A 26,594-nucleotide genomic window follows, 5' to 3' on the forward strand; every position below is an offset into this window, starting at 1 on the left:
TGAATAAAATAGCACAAAATTAAATAGTGTTAGTTAAGTTGGATTTGATGGGGCAAGAGCGACTTGAGCTATTCTGCACCAGCCATAGGGTGTTGAAAAATCAACAGCAAAAGCTGCATTGTTCTACAGAGGAGCACATCAGTCAGGGGCACAAGTGGATCCTCTTCTGGAATTAAAATTGGGTCCAGCAGTATGTGTAAATTGTGCAACTCACGGAAGTATTTTCGTCTCTGTGTTTCAATATGAGGACACGTAAAATGGGTATTACTGCTAACGATTCCTGGACTCTGATTCAAACATGTTTTTGTCCTGCTCAAGCAAAGCGCACTTCAGGTCGAAGCTGAGACAATAACTTGCGATCCACTACATACATACATGCAGTAACACACCGAGAGCTCTCATTCTTACGAAGAACAAGTTTATATCATCCTTCAGCACACGCTTGTTTCAAGCAACAGTGGAAAACAAACTGCAACAGAAATCACATTTCGCTTCTCAGTTCAGTGCACAAAGCATGGTGCCCTTGTTGATGTTCTGTAACTTTGGCAAATAAAATTACTATGCAAAGGCAGCCACCGGAAGAACTAAAGAAAAGTTGGCAAAGTGTTTATCTCTAGCAGTTGGTATAAATTTTTCTTTTCTGCATCTCCGAAATCTAGCTGCTGAATGATTGATAAATATGATGGCTGTATGACGAAATACTGTGAAGGCGTACATTAAAAAATACTTAAATTATACCTTATCTGGCTTCAATTATGCATGTATGAATGCGACTCACAATTCTGACAGAAATGATTGGCCATTGTCAATAGATCAACAATAGATCAAGCTTCTTTGGCGAGCAACAAAGTAATGGACCAATACAATAACAAAGGCACTACGCGAAAAAACAGCAACAAAAAAATGGCCATACACATTGACAACACGCAGTAAGCGAATGGTGGTGCCTATGCTGAGCACATATAAAAGACAATGCATTGTGCTAAGTGACATGTGTTACAAAAACAATCGCTGAAGGTTGGAACTACCATCAAAATGTCAACATATAAAATGTACAAATTCATTCTGCACATACTATTCAACTCACACAGCTCATTTCTATTCACGGTACATAACCACTGCACAGTAAAAAAAAAATGCCCACAAGGTTAGCATCCTGCACGCCAAATCCTTTCATACGTTCACACTCCAACACTTATGAAGAGAAATTTGTTTCCCCAACAACAATGTATCACACATGCGAAATGCCCTAAAACAATGTGCAGTCAGGGACAAAGCTTTATGGACAATAGGTGTCGCACAAAGCCACAATATGACTCAAGAACCATGATGATCGCATATGAAACATCACACTGCACTTTAAAATTCTTGGCTCGTTGGCTACACTAGGAAGCATTCCTTTGTTTTCTTTTTCTTTACATTAAACCTGAGGTCCACAACCTTTTGCTCCTGACTGCACAGCAGTAGCACCAACATGGCTCTACTGATCTATGCTGATACCGCATTCATCAATTGCAAAATGGGAGAAATGATGCCCTGAAAGACCTGTACATGGTTTCCCAAACAGAAGGGCTGAGAAGAAAATGTGCAAGTCACTGTACTTGGTAAGGAGCTACAAGTGCCAGGCTGGGATAATGTAACGATGTGATTCCAGTTTTTCCCTTTTCGTGCTTCATCAGTCATCCGAACGGCACATTGGTTATCACCAGGGCCAGCTGGTCACGAGTGGTAGATGATGATGAGAAAGGAAGACAGTTGGACGAAGAGAATCGCTACATTATACTGGCCCTACTCATTACATTACGGCCTGAATTATCAGTACCCCACTATGTTTGTTTGTTTTTTTACACCAAGAACACCTGGTTCTAACAACTGATGAAACAAAAGCACATTCATATGCATTTACTACGCACAACTACTTTTAACCTGCAGGATCCAAATATAAGACCTGCAGGTAAAAGCTTCCGCTTTGTCGAATGTCACAATGGCACCAAGAAGACGGTGAGCTCCAGTGACGGGCTTTTGTCCAATTCATTACAACAACAGTGGATCTGTTTCACTCCAGCTGCCCAATCCAAAACAGAGATAGAAATGCTGCGCAAATCATTTGCAAATGGGTTTGGTTAACACAATGTCACCTTAATGCATGCTGTGTCTCAAAGCAGAAGTTTTTATCGGTAATGTTGTAATGACCAAGTGTATGTGATGCGGCATGTGGAGCTGGCAACCTCTTATCACAAGCTTACTGGTGCTTGCTTAGGCACTGTGAAACAATTACGAAAGGTGTTTTCAGGCTCAGGCCTTTGCCCTTCCTCGGTGCCTTCCCAGCAATGCTGCATATGTAATCCTTCAGATTTCAAAATGGATCGAACACTATTCGGTGCTCACACGCACATTTCGCTGCCAGCTTCTGAGAGTTGGACGGGCTAGAATCCACTTAGCTTAGTCCTAGCATCCACTGATGTCCTTCTTGGACCTTCTGAGCATCCTAGTGTCGTTGGGGTCGAAGCCACGCTCCCTGGCCCCAAACACTGCCCAATGGGGGAGTGGTGCCACGTAATCGAGCGAGGTGAACGACTCGCCTGTCTGGTAGAATCTCTGCACCAGCTCGTGGAAGCGCTCGTAGTCAATCCACGTGTTCCACTGCCCATTGATACAGAACTGCAACATAGTAATAATAATAACAAAAAAATAAATTTGAAAAAAAAAATTGAAATCTGCCAAAGATAGTTTTTCTCTGCTGCCACTTTTGCTTACTTACTGGATGTGTGTGAATATAGAAATTTTCAATAAAATTTGGGTACCTAGATTTGACAAGTTGATACTCCACAGACCCATCTTTTTACCCAATTGTAAAGCGAGCTTTCCTGCAAGGCAGTTTGCCGAACCAATTTTGCAATTGGACATCTCTGTACACACTTTGTGCTTTAGAAGGAGAATGTAGACATGGTTCCTGCAACAAAACCATGTGCAACAAAGAGCATCGCCGTGTCCAGTTTGCACGTTGTCTTCATTTGAACAATGACTGGTTCCAGCAATAATAATTAGGGCAAATGTTCAATGCAGAGAAGTGCACTAGTCAGGAAAAGGGTTTAGTATTATCTCGTATACAGAGTTGCTACAATTGCTGGATACTGCCTACAGAGAGAGAGAGAGAGAGAGAAAGAAACCCTGTGCATTTGGACCACCGGCACCTTTAAAGAAATACTAGAGTGGAATATTAAGCTGAGCTGTAGTAGTAAATTAAGCTCATGCAATAACAAAACGGTTACTCTTACCATGAAGGGAGGCTTGGTAAACGAGGAAATACGTAAAAAGTGACAGACCGGTGGTGTCACCGTTGTAGTGTTACTGAACTACCTCACCATAACATCGCAAATTTTCACAGCATCACTCACTCTAGCTAATCCCTTGCTGCATTAATTCTTACTTTCTTGTTAAAAAATATTAGACAAAGTCTTTGTTTTGCCCAGGTATTCCTAAACAAACCTCAGTTTTCCAAAGAAACTCATGGTTACAACTTCATGAGCCATAATTGTTGCATGTCATATATGATACAGCCAGAAGTTATGGGTACACATTTTATAAGCACGCAGAAAGACATCTGAATTGCAGAAAACTTGCAAAAGCTAACAGAGCCATTGAAAAAAGAAAACCTTGAAAGATTGCTCTAATATGGAGTGCATCTTGAGGGGGTATAATTGAGTGCGTAATGGAGCAGCTCGAGCTAGTAAAAGTTTCTTTAAAATTTGATGACATCATCCTTCATTGCCTAATTAATACCCTCAATATCTTGACTAGATCATTTAGACCTCGATTTCATGGCAACTTTCACTCTGCACTCTCTAGGGGCGCATGCAAGCCAAAAGAAAACCTCCTTTGTCTTCCTCTGAAAGTTACTTGTTGCTGAAGCTGTCATTAGGTTTTGTAAGAAGGCAGGCCCCATGCTATCTCTATCATAAACACAGGAGGCATTTTGGTTTTCTCACATATTAAACGTCGGTAATGGTGCTAAGAAACACTACAGCCCGTAGAAACATTATATTGTGCCAGCAAACTTGTCCTTTCGCGAGGAAACAGATTTCTCTTCTCCTTCACAAAATGACCCTTAAGAGGAAGCTTTAGCTCGGGCCAAACTCCGACGCGGCCTATTCAAATACATGTAAAAACGCAAAAACGTTTTTCTGAGATAACCCCTGGACCGATTTTAATGAAATTTGTTGCATTTGAGAGGGAAAGTGAAATTCTAGTGACTGTTGGTCGCGGAATTTCTATTTAGGTCCTGAATTTCGTTAAAAAGATTTTCAAAAATTCGAGAGTTTGAAAAAAATAGAAGCATGAAGTTTACAAATTCATAACTCTGCATCAAGAGCAGATATCGCGGTTCTGTAAACAGCATCCATTCGACCATTGAAAGCGGACAAATTTCATATGTCATCTTATATCTTACGTGAATTTGTTACGTTGTTTACAAAGGTTCTGCAAAAGCTGTATTTCCATATTACTAAATTTTTTTAGATTCATGTATAGCATCTCAATTTTGTCCGCTTTAGATGTACTATTAGATGCAATTCAAAGAATTGTATTATCGTTTTTCGTTTTAGAGTTACAGAGTTGTAAACTTCATAGTTTCATTTTTTGAAAATTTGCGATATTTGTCAAATTTTAATAAAAAATGAAGAACCTAAATCAAAAATTCGAAACCAACAGTCACTAGATTTTAAGTTTTTCTTTTAAAACCAACAAACCTCGTCAAATTTGGTGCAGTGGTTGCCGAGAAAAACGAATTCTCATTTTACATGTATTTAGATAGGAGCACCCGAGCTAAAGCTTCCTCTTAACTGCATGCTGTGTCATATATGATTCAGCAATTAATGTTTGCCTCACAGAACCATCTGAATGTCTTTCTTGAAAAAAAAAAAGATCAGAGTAGGATAATTAACAGTAAACCGGCACCCTGGCAATTTTTGTGCACTGATAGGAATTGTATAAGTTGTGAAAGTAACCTCTTTATTGGTGGACCATTTGTGACAGGCTGCCACCATGCAATCTTTCAAGAAAAATTAACTAAGAAAATTTTGCCAGCACTACAGTTGCTATGTGTTTCATTGCTAGGGAGGACATAGATTCCATGTAAATGTGTAAGATGTTCTTTCATTTAGATTATATATTGTGCCAGAAGTTGTTTTACCTGTATCGCATATGATACACCATGTGGTAGGAGTTTGACTGTTTGTCAGTAAAAAAGAAAAATTACGTTCCAAAACAACTGACGACTCAACCTAGCAAAGCTAGAAAACTATTCCTTGTACCAAAAATGGCCCTACTACAAGTAAACGCTTTGCAAACTGTGGCATCATGCTAACATACTGGCATATAGGTTTTGGTGCCAAAATCAAGAAAGGGAAGTTGGCCTTCATTTTCTACATTACTATTAATTGATTTTTTTTCCATAAAATTAATAATAATAGTGTTTTTAATGATACTTCATTAGTCTAAATTGATTCAGCACACTCTTTCAGCATCCCTTTAAGAGACACGTGCCAGAACAAAACTTTCTGCTTAATATTTGTGTCAGGTGATGGAAAATTTCACAGTTGACATATTTTTATCACTTCTTTTCAAATGTTTTGTCGGTTTTGTCTAACCCGCTTGGTTCAGTTTTCACGAGCCATGCATTTCAAACAGAAGGGTGCAACCGTGTAGTTATTTGTTGTCAGTATACACATGAGAAAACACAAAAAAAATATCTGATTTTGCTCACTATGATGTTCTTAATGGAATAAGAACAATATACTCTGTGCATAAAATTAAAATAAATAAATAAATGAAAATACTCTTTCAAATGTCTTTTTTCATGGGACTACCCTAGTTGTTACAAATTAAGATACCCCTGGCAATAATAAATTGTAATTAAAATGACATGGGTGCACTTGTCACGTAATCAAGCATATAGCTGCCAAATTTTTTTGTAATGATAAGAAATTAAAGTGTAAAAATTCGGTGCACAAACATGAAGGTTGCACAAAAATAACGATGGGAAAGGCCATTTTAAGGTTTCAGAAATCATTTAATATATGAATCGATGTTCAAGACACAATGCGTGAATGAACAGACAACAAAAAGCCCGCTTTCTGATTGAAACGCTGGCGCCAAGCTCAGACAGTGTGATAGAGACAAACTTCATCTGAAAACATGCAGCTCGTGGCCAATCGGCCGAATTATGTGCCACATGATTTAAACAGACAGCGGCAATGCAGATTGACAGTAAAAGAAACACATTAGTTTCTAATTTATCTTGTCAAGGTATAAAACTACCGGAAGACATGTCAGAAACAAGAAGGCCTATGTTACTAGCAAGCACAGGCACAATGGTGAGAAACGCTGCTATTCAAATTTGTTGCCGTCGCAAAAGTAGCTCAATCATGCAAATTTTTCGGGTCACCTGTTTTGTTTAAGTCGCGGTTTTTACTAATTGCTACATATATATTCTATGCCAATATTGATGGGCAATTAAGAGGAAGTCATACAGATAATAAATCAAGCCAAAAACAAAAATACAATTTCTTGATTAAAATTGCTGTATTTTTCACCCAGGTGTCCCCAGTGTATGTTGTGAGCCAAGCATAAACACCAATGGTCATTTTTTTTTTCTGCTCATTGGTAAAAAGTCCAGTAGAACCGAAGTATATATTGCATGTGTTAAAGAAAATAAACTGAACTTCTCTGCCACACCTCTTATGTACATTTCTATTTAATATGGAAAGGATAATTTTTTATTTCAATCTGATAATTGAAGCTAGTATGCCTAAAATGCAGTTAAACCTCGATATAACAAACGTCAATATAATGAAATTCTAATTCTAATATATAACGAAGTGTTTAGCTTTTTATAAGCTCTTGTCCATAAAATGCCATGTAATTAGAACCTCAGTATAACGAAGTGAGTTTGTATGCGATTTCAATATAACGTAATTTAGCTTCCGCAGCACAGGAATGCCAAGACAATAAAAGGAAACTTCCTTGGATGCAGACGGTCAAATGATTGAATTGCAAGTGGCTGCTTGCAAACGCACCTCTTAGATCCCGATGCTGCGGTGCAACAAGAGCGAAGTCGCATCATGTTTCGTATAAAGTCCAAGTGCGATAAGATCTTATTGCGCCCTGTGTGCTTTGTGCTTCAGGTGCGAGTGAAAGTGTTCGAGGGTGACAAAGAAAGATGGTGGCTTCACCCACGAGTGCCGCGTCCCCGCATGCAAAGAGAAGAGAGGGAGGGGAGCGAGCTCGTGGTAACGCGATAAGCATGCACGAGGGGCGGGGAGCGGGGGAGGGTAAGTCGGCGTGTGTTGCGATTTCTGGCACACGTCTCGGCCATGGCTGCGCATGGCTGCAAGCGCGGCTGATTGCATGTGCAGAGTGGGCATGCCGAGACAGCGTGGGATCATGCAAGCTGTCTTCCCGCGCCTTCAGTATTGAAGGTTGCGTAATCTGGAGTTTCGGTGACCCGTTGGAGTGAGAGGCAGACGACGCATTCGCTCCCCGCTTCCACGGATGACGCTATCAGCCGCGGGGGTGGAGCACACGTGAAAGCGTGGCTGGCTTCGTTTAATTCATGCCGCCGATGTGAAGACACCGTCGACGTGGCATGAAACCGTGTCATTCGTCGCCGGCTCCCAAATTCATCACATTGAATTGTTTTCTCATTCAAATTTGCTTTTTTCGATTGCCATATAAATTGGAAAATTCTGCAGCCCCTTTCCGTGTAAGAAAGATTGATCGGCGACTGTACTTTTTTGCATAAAAGGTAGAATTTCAACACAACGAAATTTCAACATAACGAAGCAAATTGCCGATTACCTACTTCGTTATATCGAGGCTTAGCTCTATTTGTATCCAATTCTATTGGGAAATTAGAACACTCCTGCAAGTCATTTAAATCTGCTGGTTTATGGCCTTAAGACCTTAATTTCCAGTTTCTCAGCAGTTTGAAGTCACTCCTACGTGCCAGAAGCTTTTGTTTTGTAGTTTCACTTATCCAAATTGTGAGAAAAGAAAGCAACAAGCCAAACAAATCTATTCCTTTCTTGCACAGACAATACCACACATTGAAATAGAAAGCGATGTTAAGGATTGTGCTTTACAATGTGATGTTACAAATGTCTCAAAGTTAACCCACAGTGTGCCAGAAATTGGGAACTGCATGTCAACTAAAACATTGCTGCATGGGCTCTTGAAGAATGGTTAGAGTCATATAATAAATTCCAGTAATAAGTGCATGAAAAGCCAACAAACAAAGGCACCAAGGACAACATAGAAGAGATTACTTGCACTTACTAATTGAATTAAAGAAATGATAAACTAATGGCAATGAAAGTGGATGAAAAAACAACTTGCCATAGATGGAGAACGATCCCACGTCTTCGCATTATGTGTGCGATGCTCTAACCAATTCAGCTACCGCGGTGCTGTTTCCCCATCCACTTTCTTGGGTATTTATGTGTTACTACTAGAACTAACCTTGGGAGTGTTAGCCAGCGCCACTACTCACAAACCTTGGTGGCGGATCCGCCGTGAAGATACCCGCAGACATCATACAGTTGGTATAGACTACATAGGGCCGCTATCTACCACCATTGCTGGAAACCGCTCCATCTTTGTAGCTATGGACTATCTGTCCAAATACGTGAAAATGCCAGGAATAGTATATCCCTGGCATCCGCTCACTTAGTTGCCTTTCTGAAACCCAGGTTTGAATGGAGGCACGGCTTGCCAGAGAAATTGATATCAGTTCGTGCTACAACATTTTGCAGCCTGGAACTACGAAAGTACCTTTCCATGGTGGGGGTGCGACATCATTACACATCCACGTTTCATCCCCAGGCAAACAGCCTTACTCAGCGAACAAACCAGAGCCTTCAGGCAAGGCTCGCTCTACATGCAAAAGTAAAACAGAAAGGAGAGGCCAATTGGGACGTCCACCTTCCGGCAGCTGGCTACGCGGTTAACAAAGCGCTACAGAATGGTTTGACTCGGTATGAAATCGTATATGGGAAACTGCCCCATCTGAAAGTGGTCCTCAGGCTAGATGCTCCCATTAGCACCACACACTCTGACAGTCGCACAGTTGCCTCCTACCAGAAGATCAGAGCTCCAGCAAAGGGAAAAGCCACGCAAGTGCAAGAAAAACAAAAGCGCCATTATGACCGTTGCCGTCGACCTGCCCCTGCATACACCATCGGCGACAAGGTGCGGGTGCGAAGAGGCGGCAACTGTCCGGGCAAAAGCTACTCGCAAAGTTCCAAGGGGCCCTTCGCCATTACCAAGTGTGGAGGAGATAATACATGGCATGTTAGCAACTAGGATCCAAGTGTTGGACTTGACCAGCAGAGAACAAATAACTTCGTGGTGCACGTGTTGCGCCTCAAGAAAAGATTACATCGACTGGACTGAACTGTCATTCCTTTTTAGTTTGCCAGGTCTGCAGCGTAGCCAAGTGTGAGGTGGAAGAACGGCACCGAGGCTCAGCGGCTTTTCAGGAAGAGCGAAGAGGAGGAAGAGGAGATGGAAGTGAACAGAACAGCTAGCCCAGCAGGTGCTGTCTCTGTGTGACTTCTTGATCGTGTTACAATACATACATTTATATATACACTATTTCGCTGAGCTGGTTGCAATGTTTTGTCCTATTTAAGAAGATGTTTAATAACATAACTCAAGGGACATCCGCAGGCCCAGCCAGATGGAATTCCAAGAAATTCAGATATCCTCATTGCCAGAATGACACACGTGCGCACCCACCTTATTGTGTGCAACGAGCACGCAGTTGGAGTGCTCATGCTCCGAGGCGATGCTGTAGTTGGGAAGTAAGGCCACCAGCTGCTTCACAAAGCACAGCACCTCTTCGTGCCAGGGTACATTGGTCATGGTCAGGTGGGCCCCTTTGGACTCGCCACAGTACGTCACACCCTGCGCACATCAACACCGCAGTCCTGTAAGCGCAGCTCAGGCAAAACTCAAGCCATGCATCGACGGCACACCGGCAGGAAATTGACAGATGCAAGCCACTCATTGGTCGGACCTGTGCCCGCTAAGGGAACTCAGCAGCTGTGATGGTCAACATCACAGTTGGCAACAATTCTTTTTCACTCTCTATTCCTATTGCCTTCATCACTGGCTTAGACAGTGCCATGTCCCCGCTGTTACTGAGATTGGTCACTCCATGCAATGGGTGATAAAACAAATAGGATAGGAGGAAAAGAGTCCTTGCAAGTAAAGCCCCTAGCTTACCTCCAGCTGCTCTTTATGAAATGCCATCAGCAAAGAGGGTTAGGACCGTGTCACTGCTAAATTAATGCGAAAGCTCCCTTTCTAACCACCTGAAGATCAGAATTAGAATTTGAAAGAGAATGGACAAGAAAGTAAACTGATGAAGCAACACTCGAAGAGAATCTAATATGAACACACGATACCTTGATTTCAATGAAATCCGGTTTTCCAAGTCCCACAAGGTTGGCATAGCCTTGCATTTCATCCATGTTCCATTCTTTGACCAAGGTCAGCCTATAGACTGTCCTCTGACCCTAAAAGGAAGAGATAAAAACAAGCTGTGTTACTACTCAAGGTAGAAGCAAATTGTATGGCTACAGAATTACACAGCAACTTAGTCTTACTTGATAATTACTTAGAGAGAAACAAGTGCTATGAAGAAACAAAATAAGAAAAATGAATACCAGGAAAGCAACTTACGTGAGATTTTTCATAGACACTGTTTTCTATAGCTACTATTTGGTGGAGCTACAATGTTGACAGGAGGCACATCCATTTTATCAGTCTGAGAAACCTCACTCCTGTTATGATAAGGTGCACATAAAAGTGATGTTTTTCATTTTTTTTCAACAATGCAAACTAAAAATTATCATCTTTTAAAATTTGAACAAATGTAAAGCAGGGGTAAATGCAAAATTTTGTTCTACATTTGTTAGAATAAGACGCAAGTCACTGAATTCCTCATGAAATTTCAGTATGGTTCACTGTCTGTGGCACCATATGCAGTGACAATTTAAGAATTTAGCATAAGCTCTGCCCATAAATTTGCACTGCACCTAGCCTCTTCATCCATGCTCCAAAATTTTGTTCAAGAAATGCCAATACACTTGAACATGGTTATTGTTTCATTAGGCCCAATCTCGCCTATAATGAACCTAAGCAGACTGTTGTCATGCATTCGTTTATCTCCAGTGGAGAAAAGAGGCAAGGAAAGCATTAAATTTTTCAAAAGAAAACTATGTGCAGCAGGCAGTAATTTTTTGCATGCGCCTTGAGCTGTTTCTCTGTCACTAAGAATGGAGTCATCAATGTGCGAGGTTGTGTATGTAGACTTGTTCCAGTCCACTTTGCTTTATGTCTTTATTGCGCTGGCAGCAGAGGCTTCGAATTCAATATAGCCAATGTACAGTTGGTTATGAGGGAGTTATTTACATGAGTATCAGTCGGTAAGTTTCACATGTTCGATATAGACAGTAATTTGCTTTATCTGGGTTCATCATATTCAGGTTCGACTGTATCCAAAGGGGTTCGCCTCTGTCATGAAATTATGGAAATTATCAAACATAAATGGCTGCCACATCTCTACAAATTATCTTCCAAGTTGCAGCACACTAGTGCACTTGCCACTACATCCTTCGGTTGTGACCGATCATAGTGTTTCTAAGGTTCAAATGTTAGCGCACACAAAGCCCGAGTAAACGTGAGTCATCTCTCCCAGTGTGCCTGACCTTGTCTGCCAGGGTGGCGAGGCTGTCCTGGAAGCGTTGCCAGAAGTCCGGAAAGAGAGGCCGGTCTATGCGTTTGAGCGCCTCGCGACTGCTGGCATCCACCGACACGTAGAGCTGCGTGACGGGCCCAAGTTCCCGCAGGGCGTCGGGGAACTGTGCGTTGGTCACCAGGAACGTAGAGATGCCCCGGTCATGCAGAAGGCGCACCAACTGCCCGATCTCTGGATACATGATGGGCTCTCCAACCAGAGAGAGGGCACAGTGACGTGCCTGCAGGCCTTCGTTCAGACGCTCGCGCAGCACACCGGGAACCCCTGAAATGAAATAACGATGCGACACAGGCATTTCGAAGGCCTTTGAATCTATGTTCTATCAACTCAACAGCAAAGTAGGCATTACTACACAAACAATTTTAACAGATGTCGACTCAACAGTCTATCGAGTCAATGGAGTTGTGCAATCGAAGGGCTTTGAGTGGCGGATGTGGGCACCCTCGCCAACAGCACATTCACTACAGCCTGCCATAAGCAATGCATTCTAAGAAAAAGAACAGGAAAGAGACATTTACATCGTAAAAATAACTAACTTCACAGTCGTACCAAAGAATGCCAGATACCACGAAAAAAAAAAAAAATAACTATATTAAAAAAAGAAAGAAAACATTGGGCCTCTTGGATTATCCATTCCCAACAGTCCAGGACTGTGCGAAACTGCTTTCAGCCAATGAGCAATGCGTGTGCAGCGTCTCAGACAGTGCAGGACTGTCAGAGACTGATAATCGAAGAGGCCCACTGCAGCCAGCTGCCTCAACATTGCCATATTTGCTCCAAGAAATCCGTCAACAATCCGCACAAAATGTGGACTGCTATAAAAATTTGACCGTTTGTTATGCAATTCTTAGTCTAATTTAATTTGGCCTTTCCCACCTTTGCAAGAGTTTTTGCCTTCATAAGGACTCTATTTCAATTGATTCACTCTTGCTGCCACCATCAGAGAGTTCTCAAAACATTCAATGTTATGTCAGAGAAGCCCAGTCGCTGTGCTAATTTAGATTTCTCTTTCATTTGCAATACAAGCACAGAGTGGAACTATACTTCTATTTTCATTGTCGATGTTAGTATATACGTTAAAGATTTCTAAAGCAGCAGTATATAATCCTATGGGTTTGTTTTACAGCAATATAGCAGTCACACAAATGGTGGTAGAACTTGTTCATTACCTTTGAACTCATTTATCATCTTGTAGTGGTTCTTCAGTGCATTCTCCACAATCATCTCGGGTGCGTCCATGTTCCACTTCCACTCAGTCCCCACAGGATTTGTGTGGTGTCTGCAATGCATTGTATAGCCCAACTTAGATCTGCAGAATATACAGACCGAGACTATCTTTCCAACCACAAGGGTAATTTTGTGAGCATTACTCAGTATGGTGGCTTAGTGGCTATGGTGGTCTATCGCTGAGAACAACATTCCAGGTTTAATTGCTAGCTGTGGTGGGGAAAAAAAGAAACAGCACCAGAGTACCAGGTTGTTAAAGTTCGTCTGGAGCTCTCCATGTGAAATTCCATCACTTCCACTAAATTTTATGGAGTTCTAACACCATAGCATTAAGGAGCCCGTGTCGCAGAAAATCTGGCATCAGCGTCTGACATCAGACATCATATTGGCAAAAAGATTTTTGAACCACCCATACTGTTCTCCATGTGAGGCGAGAAATTTACTGAACTAATTGACTTTCTCAAGGTAAGATACGCAGAAAAATCGTAAACTATGACTTGCACACAACCTACAGGCATGATAGCTCTCGGAGTGTAATTTGACTATACGAGAAAACGTAATTATGTTACACGAAAACTCAAAGAAACGCCTTTTCCAACATTTCTACCATTCACAGTCCAGCTGCGGCGTCCGCCATACGTGCGCGCCGGCGCGCAGGTGTCTTGAGGGCCACAGAGCGGTGCGCCTGATCTCTTGCAATACTTCCAGCTGGCACCCGCCTCCGTCGCATCACGGCCCACGCAAGAAACCGCGTTTCCACGATAAAGCCCATCTCCGTGCATAGCGTTCGCAGCCAGCGTTTCCCGGTAAAAATTACGGTTACATACGCTCCAGCTGCCAGGTAGTGTGAGCAGTATTCAGGAATCGTTGAATGCTGTTGCGTTCCATTCTCAAAGGAGAAGCTTAAGCGTCTTCCAAATTTTTCAGTAAATTTAGGGAATGATTTTATTCACAAATGGAAACTCGACAACTGTAAAAGTTATAGAAGCTATTTATAGCGATAGAAAAGCAACTTTTCTGTACAGCTGACAGTTCTCTGTCTTGAGAGATAAAGCAACTAAACATCTAAAATATTAAAAAAGATTCATAATGTAATGAAACAGTGCAACACAAGCTACTCAAGGCACATATGGTCCGATGTCATTAAAAACAAACTTCTTATAAAATGAAGTCGCATATGTCACGAAAATACCTTCATTATATTCAATATCTGTTATAAGCATACACACTGATATAGCTTAAAAAGTAGCAAATTTTACATTTACTTTGTTATACAGTAAAACCTCGTTAATACATAGCTGGCCAGGAAGATGGATCAGGTATGTACTAAGCAATGTACTAATTAGCAGACAATGTCAGATGAGTAGCTATAGACTTTTGCCGGCCAGAAAAGCACTACGTTTTATCTGCGAGGAGGCAGCAAAAAATTTGTCATTTTCACTTGTTGCCAGGGTGGCCTTGCAGAGGCGATGACAGCCTCAAACTGAGTTGGGCTGTGAGCCAGTTTCTCATGACGCCCTTGTGACGATGAACACACACACTGCACTGGATACGTAAGGGCCATCATCCACTCCTACATCATCGTCGTAGACGAAGTGGAAGTGCCAGAAGCTACGGAAGCAGGCAACATGTCATGGCCACCACGTTTTGACGTCACTATTGGTGGCAATTGCAGTCCATGAAAAGTCCATGCGGTGCATTTTCACTATCTATGGTTTACGCGCATGACATTTCACCGATTCTATGCTTGTAAGCATCAAAAAATGAAATAAATACTATGTACTAACTGTTTGGCATGTGGTAAGCAACTACGACTTAAGTGGTCAGCCAGTACATTCAGTTAAATGACGGCAGGATGGGGGATTCATTGCGACTACATTTAAACTGGAATTACTTTTAAGCGGATACATATTAACGAGGTTTTATTGTATGACCTTGATACAATGCCACATAAAAATACATTATCTTCAATCAAGCTAAGATAGAAGGAAAGACAACATATATCCCAATTTTTTTTAAATATAGGGGGTCATTTTATCAAGACACGAGTGTACAGCAGAGACGAGAAACATAGCAACCAAGCACTGGCCGCGAGCAGCTTACCTCCAGCAGAAGACACACTTGTTGGCACAGGCAAGGCTTGGGGTGGCCTCCATGCAGCGATGCGAGTCGATGCCGTAGAAGCTGTGCTTGTAGCAGCCACCACGGCCACGCAGCATGGCCTTGGTCCAGCGGCACAGCTTCACCCCCGAGTGGGAGCCAATGAGGCGGTAGCCCTGCTTTCCCAGCGACTGGCGCAGCAGCGGGGTCAGCATGTCTCGCCGAGCCTCTCCACTCCTGGTTGTCTTGGACTCCTGCTCCTGCAAACCATAGGGGCCTCAGTGGTTATATGTGCCTTGTTCCATGGGCTTGTGCCTGCAGGCTGATGGTCAGACTCATCTGATGTACTGTCAAAGCTGTAGTATATGTATTTGAATTATTTCAAAAGAAAGCGAGAAAAGCCACGAGTGCCACCGTATGAACAAAGAGAAAAGTGGGGCATCATTCCACTAGCCTTGTAATGATAGCCTCAGTAGGCTGAGCAAGTTTTTAGATGCTAAATAGAAAAGTGCATTCTAAAGCTGTTTCAATAAGGTCTTTGGGTCCAACATGTTACATTACTGCCTTCAATAGAGCAAGAATAAGTCCACATTTGTATGTCTTTCTTTGTTCAAGTAGACTACAAGGAGTTCACTTTTTGCACTAATGCACAGAACATGACAGTTGATGCACAAGACCACATACGTTCAAAGCCTACTCCCTCAATACTAGTACATAAACGGGAGCAGAAAAACAGGCTTAGACACAGATGCATGCCTTCCCTACACTGAACCTGTGTGAACCAGAAGCGAGTACAGTCGAACTTCGATGCAGTGAACGCAGACATATAGCAAATTACCTAACATTACGATGAAAATCTAAAATGATTCTCCCCGACACCAGCATGCAACGAATGCATGTTTATATAGAATTTTTGATGTAACAAAGGTATTTTCATGTCAGATGTGACATCATTATAACGAGGTTAGACTGTATAAACCGAGAAAGGGCAATGACAAAGAGCAGAGAGTGAGCCAAATGCAAGCAGAAGTGCACAAGCAAAGCGCTTGACTTGTCCACCCCAATTAGCCATTCTGAAATGTGAATGAGAAGGAACAAAGGAGAACACGCATTTCTCTTTACTCCTTCACAATTGTGTGCAACATCAGGGCGAGTATTTTTTGGGCACCGAGTATAGGGCACCCATGGAATGCTAAGCAGCCAGACATGGAGTGAAGCCACATTACCTATTCATACCAGTTTACAGCAATAGCTCTTCCAATTGGCTTCTTTTTTTTTTTTTCAGTTTTCATTTAATTTCAGCCTGAAAGTATTACTAGTGGCAAACGTTTACAGGGTGTGGTTTCCACGAAAGAGTAGAAAGAGGGTGGCTTCCCATGCAGTTTGCCCATGACAGCTTGCATGTAGACATAGCTGATTAAGGATCTGGGCTTAAGCTCAGGCCATATGTGAGTAGGACTGCATTTATATTGTGAAGCAGCTAATATTACCATGTTCACTCAACTCCAATGTGCACTTTATTTTTCTGGAAAAGTTAACTAAAAATGACATGTGCATTAGAATAGTGTACAAATTACGAAACTGCAATAAGTGATACCCAAATTGCACCTCCAGCAGCCTTAGAGTTTAAAATTTCTTTTTTCTTTTGAGCAAGAACGAATCCCTACTATTTCTCTCTCATGATAAAAATGTTGTGAGAAGGCAATTAATTAAGATATTGCACTTAGCATTTCAAAGCGAATAGCTTTCATTAATGCTTTTGCCCGTTTTCTTTTTTTTTTAACGGTTGGTGGTTGGTCTGTCACCGCCAATGCAAAGGCACTGATGCACAGGAAGTGTGCGCTCGAGCAACTGAGTTGTGGCGTCAGTTCACTGCCAAACAGGAATTATTACAGCTTTTTCAGATGCACAGGCTGTCTACATACACTACAACTGCAAATGTGCTGGTTAATGGCTCTGTTCTCTACGAAATTACGCAGTGAAATAAGAAACCCTTTCGAAATATCCTCACTGTAACAAATTTAGGCCTTCAAGCACAACATTCCTTTCATAAAGTGAATAGTTTTCTTGAAACGTTTGGCTATTTGCTTATATTGAAAATTACTGTCGATGGTTACTGCACAATTTTTTTTCAAGCATAAAAATTTAGGTGCACATTATAATTGAGGGAGTTACATTTTTCATTTCTGGCCATGCAAAATAGGGTGCCCATTACAATTAAGTGCGTGCGAGAAACTCGTAAATACGGTACTTGAGGGCTCTCAACATTAGTGCAGTGTCTGTTTATTTTGCAGTGCTCCTCAGTATAATAGATTTAGTTATATTGAATTACTATAGACATGTGTTTGGCAGACAATGTGCCCCTATCTCTAGACTCTTAAACAAAATTACAACCTTTGGGTTGTATTTTGACACACAACAATAACCGTCATCGGTCTTGTCCGCATTTCCTTTCTTTAACGCTGCGAGCCCGGTACTTCCAAGTCACGAACGGCATGCGCGTTATCAGCATGACAGAGCATTCTTGACAGGAAAGCAGCGAGCAAAGCGTTTTCAAGAATGGAAACGCAAGCAAGACAGATGACGATTATTGTTGTGTGGCAAGATACGACCCTAAGGGTGTAATTTTGTTTAAAAGTGTATGTCCTGGCTGCCAGAATCTGACAGTGTTCTTGCTCGACGTTCCACTGCAGGCTGCAACTCCGTGAATTCCAGGCCGAATTGCTGTGAAGCCTAGGCTTTGCAGTAATCAGGCAATTTTCTGCACTTGCTTTGCTTCATAAATCATTTGACATCGTTAGTACCTGTCCCATTAACTGCCATTAATTAATATCCAGAGAGATAGATAGTGACTATGCTCCTGGCTTAAAAAAACTGAACTATACCCACCTGAAAGATACCCACTACACTGAAAGTTAGTCCACTTCATATTTTCACTCAATTTCCTCTCGATTTTAGGTGGGCTAGCTCTCAGGATTTTATGGTAAAAATATTTTAACACCCTCAGCTTTAAGCAACCACATTTATTTGGCAATGCCATGCATGAAAATGAATAAATGCTGCCAGCAACAGACCAGCTTTAAGACAGCGGCACCTGTTGGGCAAAACTAGAACGCACCACGGGCTACACCTTGTGGTCAGCTGCATACAATGCACTGCACACAGTCCAGTGTCTCCAAGGCAGCGCTGTCCACTGACCAAAGCTTTGAATCAGCCTTATTTGAATAGTAGCTATAACCAACATATGTCGGTAGTTACACAGAACACACTGCAAAACTCACCGCATGGTAAGAAAAGACAAAAGGGACAGAGTATGAGAACTGTCCTGCACATCTATGCGAAGTTAAAGGTACTGCTGCAACCAATACTGTGCCAGATGACAAGCTATAATACAATGTGCGACCAACTGCACTCACCTTCAGCTTGGCAGTCCCGCCAACATTGCCAAGGTCTTCCAAGTCAATCAGTTCAGGTTCACCTTCATCACTCGAGCTTTCATAAGCCATGCCTTCCGACTGAAAATGCCCAGGAACCAATCAGTCAGTTACATATCACTTCGCATTGTAACAAATACAGCACAAAAGGGTACCATTAGGTCATACACTACTACAAAAGCCCCTAAAAACTGGACATCTAAAGTCAATGAATACCATCTTATTTGTGGTCATTCATCACACCTAAAATATGTGTGCATTTGCTCAGTTATAGTAAAACATTAAGAAGTTGCCATGTGAACCCTGTTTCATAGCCCTTATTTGTTGCTTTGGTTACACACTGTCTGCGTTATTATGCATCGCCCTGCTCAATACAAGCTTGAGGTAGAGTATAACCTAGACACGATACCGCTTTGCACTATTTCTCGGCGTCAACATTCGTGATCAAGGACACAACACATGGCACAATACAGTTAGGCGTCTTGTTTACCACTTAATACGTTCCAGGAAAACAATCTTTTGGCATCACCGTTCAGTACATCGCCAAACCGCAATGGCGTGATACGTTTTCTGGCCGCTAGATCCCATGCGAACAAAGAAAAGGCGAGAGGCACATGCAATCAGAGAAGTCAAATCTCTTATCACCACCAACCCCTTTGTGATAAGCATCATCACCTATCTGTTTCGCAGCACGTGTGGCATACTGCCGATGGAAGCGTGCTGCACGCTTTGATAGGTGATAACCAACTGTGCCGCCATTCTCTGCTACACGCGGCACGAAGTGAATGCCCTGCTTCGCTCTGTAATCGTATTCTGGCATCACCCACCAGCTTGATCTAGTTTTGGCTTCCCATCGCCACATTAGAAGACTTACAATAGGAAAATAGCACTGTGCATCTTGGGTTGCTCAGGCCTTACCAGCTGCTTGCGTTTTTTGCCCACAAACGTAGGAACGAGCGTCTACTGCATTAGGTGTGTTAAAATTGCCGTTATGTTGCAACTGTTGTAGTCCCTAGTGCGACAAGTCTGTCATTTTATGTGTAGGCAATGAAGGTAGCAGAGTTTGGAACCCCTACGATGACTTCCAGCTAGTCCAGAACCCATGATGCTGCTTCATAAGGGGCTAAATGCCAACACTGTCACTAAATCTGATGACGGCCAACTGTGCTGTCAGCATCACCACTGCCTCCACCTATCTACGGTTTTCTTTTGCAGGTACAAGTTTATGCAATACAGAAGTGTATGTTTTCAGAGTTCATTGTTTCCTGCCTGGCTGTCTGGACACGTCACATTCCCAAGACACAATCATAAAAAATGACACACAATAAATGACCGCATGACAACTGCACAATCAGAGGCATAGAATTCCTGTTTTCCCTGCGGGGTGGGGGGTCTTGCAAAATTTTTTGCCGCAAGGTGCAGCTGGTGGTGACCTGGAGCAGATAAAGAATGTAAGAACACTCTGAAGTTTTCTAACAGGTTCATGCAAAACTCACAAAGATTTGTTGAAGCCAAGACTTGCTGATGGGTTGTACGTAGATGATTTAATAATGACATTCCTGGGAATTGTAGTGAATCTTACTATTACCATCACAGCAGCATACTACAGGACCAGAACAAAATGCAGCAGGTAATTGAGGCTGCCTGAGGTTTTCAGTCGAAGAGGTGGGGGGGGGGAACCCCCCTCCCTCATCCCTGTGGTTGACGCTCATGGTTGAGGTTTTGACTGAAAAAAGTCGGGCGCCTTCATTTCCCCTTATTTGTCTCACTGATTCTCAAGACGACGTTCACAACTGGATGTAAGAGCACTCTGAGCACCCCAACCATTTCAAGGAGTACTGAACGTTACTCACTGCAGGGTGAGGTTCACTAGGCTGCGTGGTGATCAATGGGCTTCCTTTCAGGTATGCTACAATGTCGTCTTTCCAAGCTGGAAACTTGCCTGTCCCTGAGTTGCAAAAAAGAAAAGGTATAAAAGGAAAGAGTAGGTGATGCTTCAGCAATATCCTATAGCTTTCCATTAGAGAAGCTCGCTGTTTCTAACCCTGTAAGCTACTTGGTTCACACTATTTGCGAGGGCATTGCAAACCATGTGCTGCCCTGTGACTCCCCGCGAACACAAAACATAAGGCCTCTGACTACAGTCACGGCAGAACTGGTGGAGTAATACACATAGGGAATGCGAGTTCTCCACAAATGGTGGGAGGCTTAATTGAATTGAAGAAGGCATCTGCCATCTTTCCCTGACATTCTAGAGAAGTTTAGCCACAACAAGTGGACTTCAACAAAGACCATGTGATATATAAAGCAGATGAATTGTGGCCTCTTAGAGCAACAAAAAGGGTCCAAAAAAAAACAAAAGAACCCTAACTGCAGCTCAGAGAGGCATAGGGTGGAGTCTGCTGATGTATCACATGGATAACTGAAAATTGCTGGGAGTGGATTTAAATATAGACTAATAATGATGATGATGACTGTCACCGTAACTTGATTTATGGTTTAACTTTTGTGGTGCTGTTAAGCAAAAAGACTGTTGCTTGCAATATTGTTGCAACAAGTGACAAGTGTGAAAAGAGAGGACTTCTGGAGTGGGTATTCTGTAAGAGTCCACCTAGTGGACACTTAGTGGAGTGTCCATTTCGGCCACTGCTGAGTGGATGCAGCTGCATGAGCGAGGAGGATGCGAGCGGCCCCAGCCAATCAGCAGCGGCCAAAACGGACACTCCACTAAGTGGACTCCTACAGAATACCTCCCCTGCTATGGTGGTCCAGTTGAAAAATGAGCGTCGCTGCCAAGCAAGAAGCTGCGGTTAACTTGTTAAACAAGCACTTTTTGCCAAACTCAGCCCAATTTAAACTTCCCAGAGTTTACAATTTATACTGTGTGTAGCAAATTTCAGTACACACTAACCCGTTAACCTCTGGTTTATTAGTGCAACAGCGCAAGATATAGACAGATAAGACAAGCAGGGACAGTCACTGCTTCCAAGGCCACTGTTAGCCCTTGCTTGTATCCTGTCCCCTTTCTTTCTGTTATACCAAACCAAAGGACGAGGACCAAATAGCAGTGACATTACTTAATTCTCCTCCTCCATGTCTTTTGGAGCTCTGATAATAAATCAAAGTTTGATTATGCAAATGTCTGTTGAGTTCAGAAGCGTCCTTACCATATTTTCCTTCATCATGGCTTTCATCATTGAGACAAAGGGGAACCGCCGGCGTTGCATGCAGTTTGGACAGCCAGAAATCCATGTCCTTGGCAACCTAGGAAAGCACGATTGAGAAAGCTAATATGAACAATCAAAGCTTCGCATAGGACCTTACTTCGGTGGCTGTGGGGAAAATGGGATGGACTGCTCTAGTACTGCACGGGATGTTCGGCCAAGGCCTGATCAGTGCATTAATATATAGATCTGAAAATTCATTCTATATACTTGCATATGTCAAATAAATGCTTTCTATAATGTTGGCTTAAACTGACCAGAACACACAACATGAAGAAAGCAGCATAAACTATAAACACAGAGAAAAATCAGGAGCTCTTTCATATATACAGTCTCATAACTAGGTGAAAAGGTGGACAAAGCTTAATTAAACACTATAGTCAGGTACACCTTAAGAAGACAGGAGAGGCCCCGCCAAGACGACCGAAGTGCGGCTGCCAATTGCCTCCACGACTAAAGAAATAGTCCTGCTGATGCGACTCGGCCCACTTGGAAGCGCGGTGTGCCATGTTCTCCGTCGGCGGAGTCACCGGCCGTTCGGCTTCATGACGTCAGTCTAGAGTGCGTGCCCATTGGTGGAGGCTTGTGTGCATCCGCCTTTGAGGGGCAAATGCCGCTGCCTTCTATAGTTGTACCCGACCGTAGAAGATGAAGTAAACAATTGAAAACAACCAATGCTTTAATTTTGATAAATGTACCTTGTTGTAACTGTCACCATAGGCTGAGTCTCCCAGGCCATAGATGGCATAGTCAAGACCCTGGAGGTAGTACTTGTGCACTCGGAAATCTGCATATGTATCCTTCAACCAATCGTAGAACCATGTGGCTTCATCTGGTGCTGATCCGTCCACGTATGTTGACACGATGAAGATACAAAGGCCCTTTGCTTTCACCTGTAATTCCCAACATAAAAGGCAATAACAGCATGTCAGTGAAGAAACACAGCTGATATAGCTGTTGTTATAATAACTCTAGCAGATAGGTTCTAAATTTCAATAGTCTATCCAGTTTCGAAATAGGCTTCCATTCTGTGCGAGTTCAAGACGGGCCACACAAACTGAACCTGCTACTGAAGACAAGTGCGAGGCAGAAAAGTATGCCAAAAACCAATATCCCAGGTTTCTGAAATCGAAATGAGTAAGTTTGGTTGTGGAGAGATGTGCTACGCAAGATTAAAATGTTCCAGGTCAATGCTGCTGCAAATTATGCAAGAAACGGTGCATGATTGACATGGGCAGTTGCTTGGCACTGCTTATGTTTCAAATACAACTGCAAAGATATTTATTTTGCAATGAAATCAAAATATAGGACCTTATAAACATGGCCTTCCATGGTCTGTTCTGGTGGAACATGTCACAGTGCCATGCTACGATGCTTTCTTAGTTGGGCCCAAAGCTAAAGTGTTGGGAGGCCGCAGGCTGTAAACTTACTCAATGTGACAACTGTCCAAGCTTGATAACAGCATCAGCTCAGTATCAGCTTCACTTGTTGTTGAAGTGATGCTTGGGAAATTTCAACAAATGCAGTATAGCACTACTATCACAAGTTGCAATAACTTGCAGCAAGCTGATCATATGGACCACATAGTTTTTGTATTTCACAGCAGCCATTAGCTAATAGTTTTGTATGTTAATATGTTCAGCTTACTCAAAGAAAGGGATCTTCTATGCCAGTGTGCCTATTTTAGCAAAGCAAATACAAGTGCAATGTGATCACGAAACACATCCAGCAATTAGCCTGCTGCTGTCTCCCAACAGGAGTGAGTTGCTACTGTCTGGCACCTGCCAAGTACCCCCTACCTGACCAAGCAGACATTCCTCTGGCTCCACATGCTTCAAGTTGACCATTTCCACATCATAGTCCAGTGCATCCAGCTCAGCCGCAAGTTTTTCCGACAAAATCTGTGCACAAGAAAGAAAGACATTACTGCTAAAATCCATTGTTGCAACTAAAAAAGCAACGGCATTCGATACATAAACTGTAAAACTTTGGTTTAAAAGGGATGGCAAATGATTCTGGGCTCTTATTCACAAAAGTATTCTCATGCCAGAACAGTTTGCGAAAGCAGATGCGAGCCGGCTCTATCACGATGATGGACGTATCAGCGAAGGTGGCTGACCAATGGAAAACAGTGCTTACAAACAAAATGCATTGTCAAATAACGCAATTATTATGAACAATTACAATGAGAAGTGACTGCCAGCTTGCAAACACAGAAGCTTAGAACCACTAGTGAAGTGCTAAAGTCATAGAAAAAAATGCACAAACCAAACTGGTGCGTCTAGGTGAAGCTGCCATGTTAGCAAAGATGAAAAAAGTTTAATTAAAACTCAGCACAACTTTAAGAATTTCAGTTTTCATGCATAATGAAGGACAAACAGTTAAAAAAATAAAGAGCTAGGAGAGCAGGCAGTGGGATCATATACTCTCAGTAAATCACATTAGGGAATACTTTCACTTTCGCATGATTCGACATCTGGTGCAATGCCTCAGTAAAGTGACAGCCGTTATGCCTGCTGGCTTAGCCCATTAGCATCCACTGAAAGTGATACTCTTGAAAGTTATCAACCGAGAATATTGCTGCGGGCTTCCTACTTTCTCTGTCCCTATCTGGTGCACTGGTCACAGTTTACAATGCAAGCAACTAGGCGCAGCTTTTAACCACCATCAACTTGCAATAAGATACAGCGGACAACAAACCTTTGCATTTCCAGTTTGAGTACCGTACAGGACTTTCACCGACTTCCCATTACATTTCCTCTGCCTTTGTTTAAAAGGGTCCTGTGTCTGAAACACACAAGGTGTGAATCAACAATCAGCAATGCTTCCATGATAAGATGTCAAAGGTGGAAAGTTTAAAATTACAAGGGATATGCTAGAGTCACCTTTATTTTGGTAAGGTTGAGCTTTTCTCGAGCAACGACAAAGAATAGCACTGCTAAGACACCCCCACATAGCGTTGTGGTGTAGCTGCTGGGATACCAATCACTTGTTGATTTTTCATTGACACGTCCTGCAAGAAAAGCACCACTTAATTGTCAAGTATAACCGCACTGTCGCTTTTTGATTGCTTTAATGCAGAAACCAATTTTTTATAGTTCTCATCCTATCTCTCCTTTTTTATTTTGCACGAGTGTTACATAGTGCTCACATTGTCACTAAATTAGGTCACGAAAGCTGTGAGCCTTAGGTAGTAAAACAGAATTTACATTAAAAATATCCGCAGATTAATTGTGGCTGGAAGGCCAGGCCAGCAGCTCGTTGTCGTGTTTCGTTTCAAGACAGCGCACGTGACTTTATATTTTAACCCATACCGTCTTGCAAACAATTTAATGCGGGTGTCACACGGCGCATTTCAGATCGCGATCAAGCCCGATCCGGATCGAAATTCTCGGTCGCGATTGGTTCCTTCGCGCAAAGTGCGCGAGGGAGCCAATCGCGACCGAGAATTTCGATCCGGATCGGGCTTGATCGCGATCTGAAATGCGCCGTGTGACACCCGCATTAAATTGTTTGCAAGACGGTATGGGTTAAAATATAAAGTCACGTGCGCTGTCTGTCACACGGCGCATTTCAGATCGCGATCAAGCCCGATCCGGATCGAAATTCTCGGTCGCGATTGGTTCCTTCGCGCAAAGTGCGCGAGGGAGCCAATCGCAGTCGAGACTTTCGATCCGGATCGGGCATGATCGCGATCGAAAGTGGCCGTGCGACACCGGTATAACGCGCATATCGCGCTACGCTCAACTACACTGCAATTCAGCTTAATGTATTATGCCCTTCAAGCGTTAATGCAGACGTAGAAAACAGCAACTGCGATTTACAGTAATACAAAACAAATCACATCAATTATTACTATTGATTTTCTTTTTGTCATTTTGAAGGATGGCAAAGCGATTCTGTCGAAAACTGCTCGACAACACAACTGCATGATCGCGTCATGCAAACAAATTGTGACTGACACAGTTCCCAACAAATGTTTAGAAATGACGTTGCTTTTATGCGGACCAAATTGTATCTCGTGTGTCTTTCACGCGCGCTTCACCACAAGCAAAGAGCTGCTAGAAGCAACGGATACGCGTACTTGCCTTTCGCGTGCGCCGTGTGGAAAATCAGCAGCGCACAAATAAAAGATGTCACAGCGCACCGGGTAGTGCTTTTAATCATTACGGCAAATTGCCGTCTACTGACTTTAATTTTCGCAGTCCAGGCAGTGCGATACCGCCACAGGTGATGCGTGCACGCCAGCGACGTCGCATCACTGATAGCAATGTCGGTTCGAAAACTGCGCGCTCGGGAGGCGAATAGTTGACTCATCAAAACGTGCGGGACGAAGTAAATGGTTTATATACATATGAAACAGGCGGGGAACACCGTTATGAGCAGTTTTTTTTTTCTTCCACTATGATTTAACCTTTGCTTTCCAACTCCAATCAGCCATGTTGGCGCTCGAAAAGGAGCTACTTTCGGTTTCGGTATCTAGGTACCATATCACAGTCGTTGCGTTACAGCTGGCGGATGAACAGCTATAATAAACATCGGCGCGCCGTGAATGCAACCGTTAAATGTATGCAGCAGCCGAAACGCACCGCTGTGTAGCGCAATGAAGACAAAATTCCGCAGCTACTCTACAGAAAAAGATTACACTTCTCATACACCAATTCCAATACCACTCCCTGGGTGCATCTGCTTACTGAACGATACATACATATCTCCTTTATTTATGGTAGATGTATTTCACAGTGCTAAATTGGACCAAAGCTCCTTTCACTGTGAGCTCCTGCAATT

General features: G+C 42.6%; 1 protein-coding gene across 1 annotated transcript; it reads right to left on the minus strand.

The window, feature by feature from the left end:
- Positions 1-401: 401 nt before the first annotated feature.
- Positions 402-26,082, minus strand: LOC126544330 (S-adenosyl-L-methionine-dependent tRNA 4-demethylwyosine synthase TYW1-like). Its single transcript, XM_050191616.3, has 14 exons — positions 25,895-26,082; positions 24,692-24,819; positions 24,507-24,593; positions 23,606-23,707; positions 22,505-22,699; positions 21,750-21,846; positions 20,436-20,530; positions 18,565-18,663; positions 15,152-15,408; positions 12,991-13,100; positions 11,772-12,085; positions 10,467-10,577; positions 9,796-9,963; positions 402-2,661 (listed from the first exon to the last, which is right to left on the minus strand). The coding sequence occupies exons 1-14, from the start codon at positions 25,971-25,973 to the stop codon at positions 2,449-2,451; spliced, it is 2,055 nt and encodes a 684-aa protein (XP_050047573.2). The 5' UTR covers positions 25,974-26,082; the 3' UTR covers positions 402-2,448.
- Positions 26,083-26,594: the final 512 nt, after the last annotated feature.

The sequence above is a fragment of the Dermacentor andersoni genome, chromosome 3 (genome assembly GCF_023375885.2).
Source record: "Dermacentor andersoni chromosome 3, qqDerAnde1_hic_scaffold, whole genome shotgun sequence".
NCBI classification, from domain to species: domain Eukaryota; kingdom Metazoa; phylum Arthropoda; class Arachnida; order Ixodida; family Ixodidae; genus Dermacentor; species Dermacentor andersoni.

What these genes read in the sequence shown, in the direction of transcription:
- LOC126544330 (XM_050191616.3), bottom strand. Translation starts at nt 25,973, where the DNA reads ATGATTAAAAGCACTACCCGGTGCGCTGTGACATCTTTTATTTGTGCG. An exon ending in CCACACGGCGCACGCGAAAG is followed by an intron (nt 24,820 to 25,894) that starts GCAAGTACGCGT and finishes CTTTTCTTGCAG; the next exon opens with GACGTGTCAATGAAAAATCA. An exon ending in CTCAAACTGGAAATGCAAAG is followed by an intron (nt 23,708 to 24,506) that starts GTTTGTTGTCCG and finishes TCTTGTGCACAG; the next exon opens with ATTTTGTCGGAAAAACTTGC.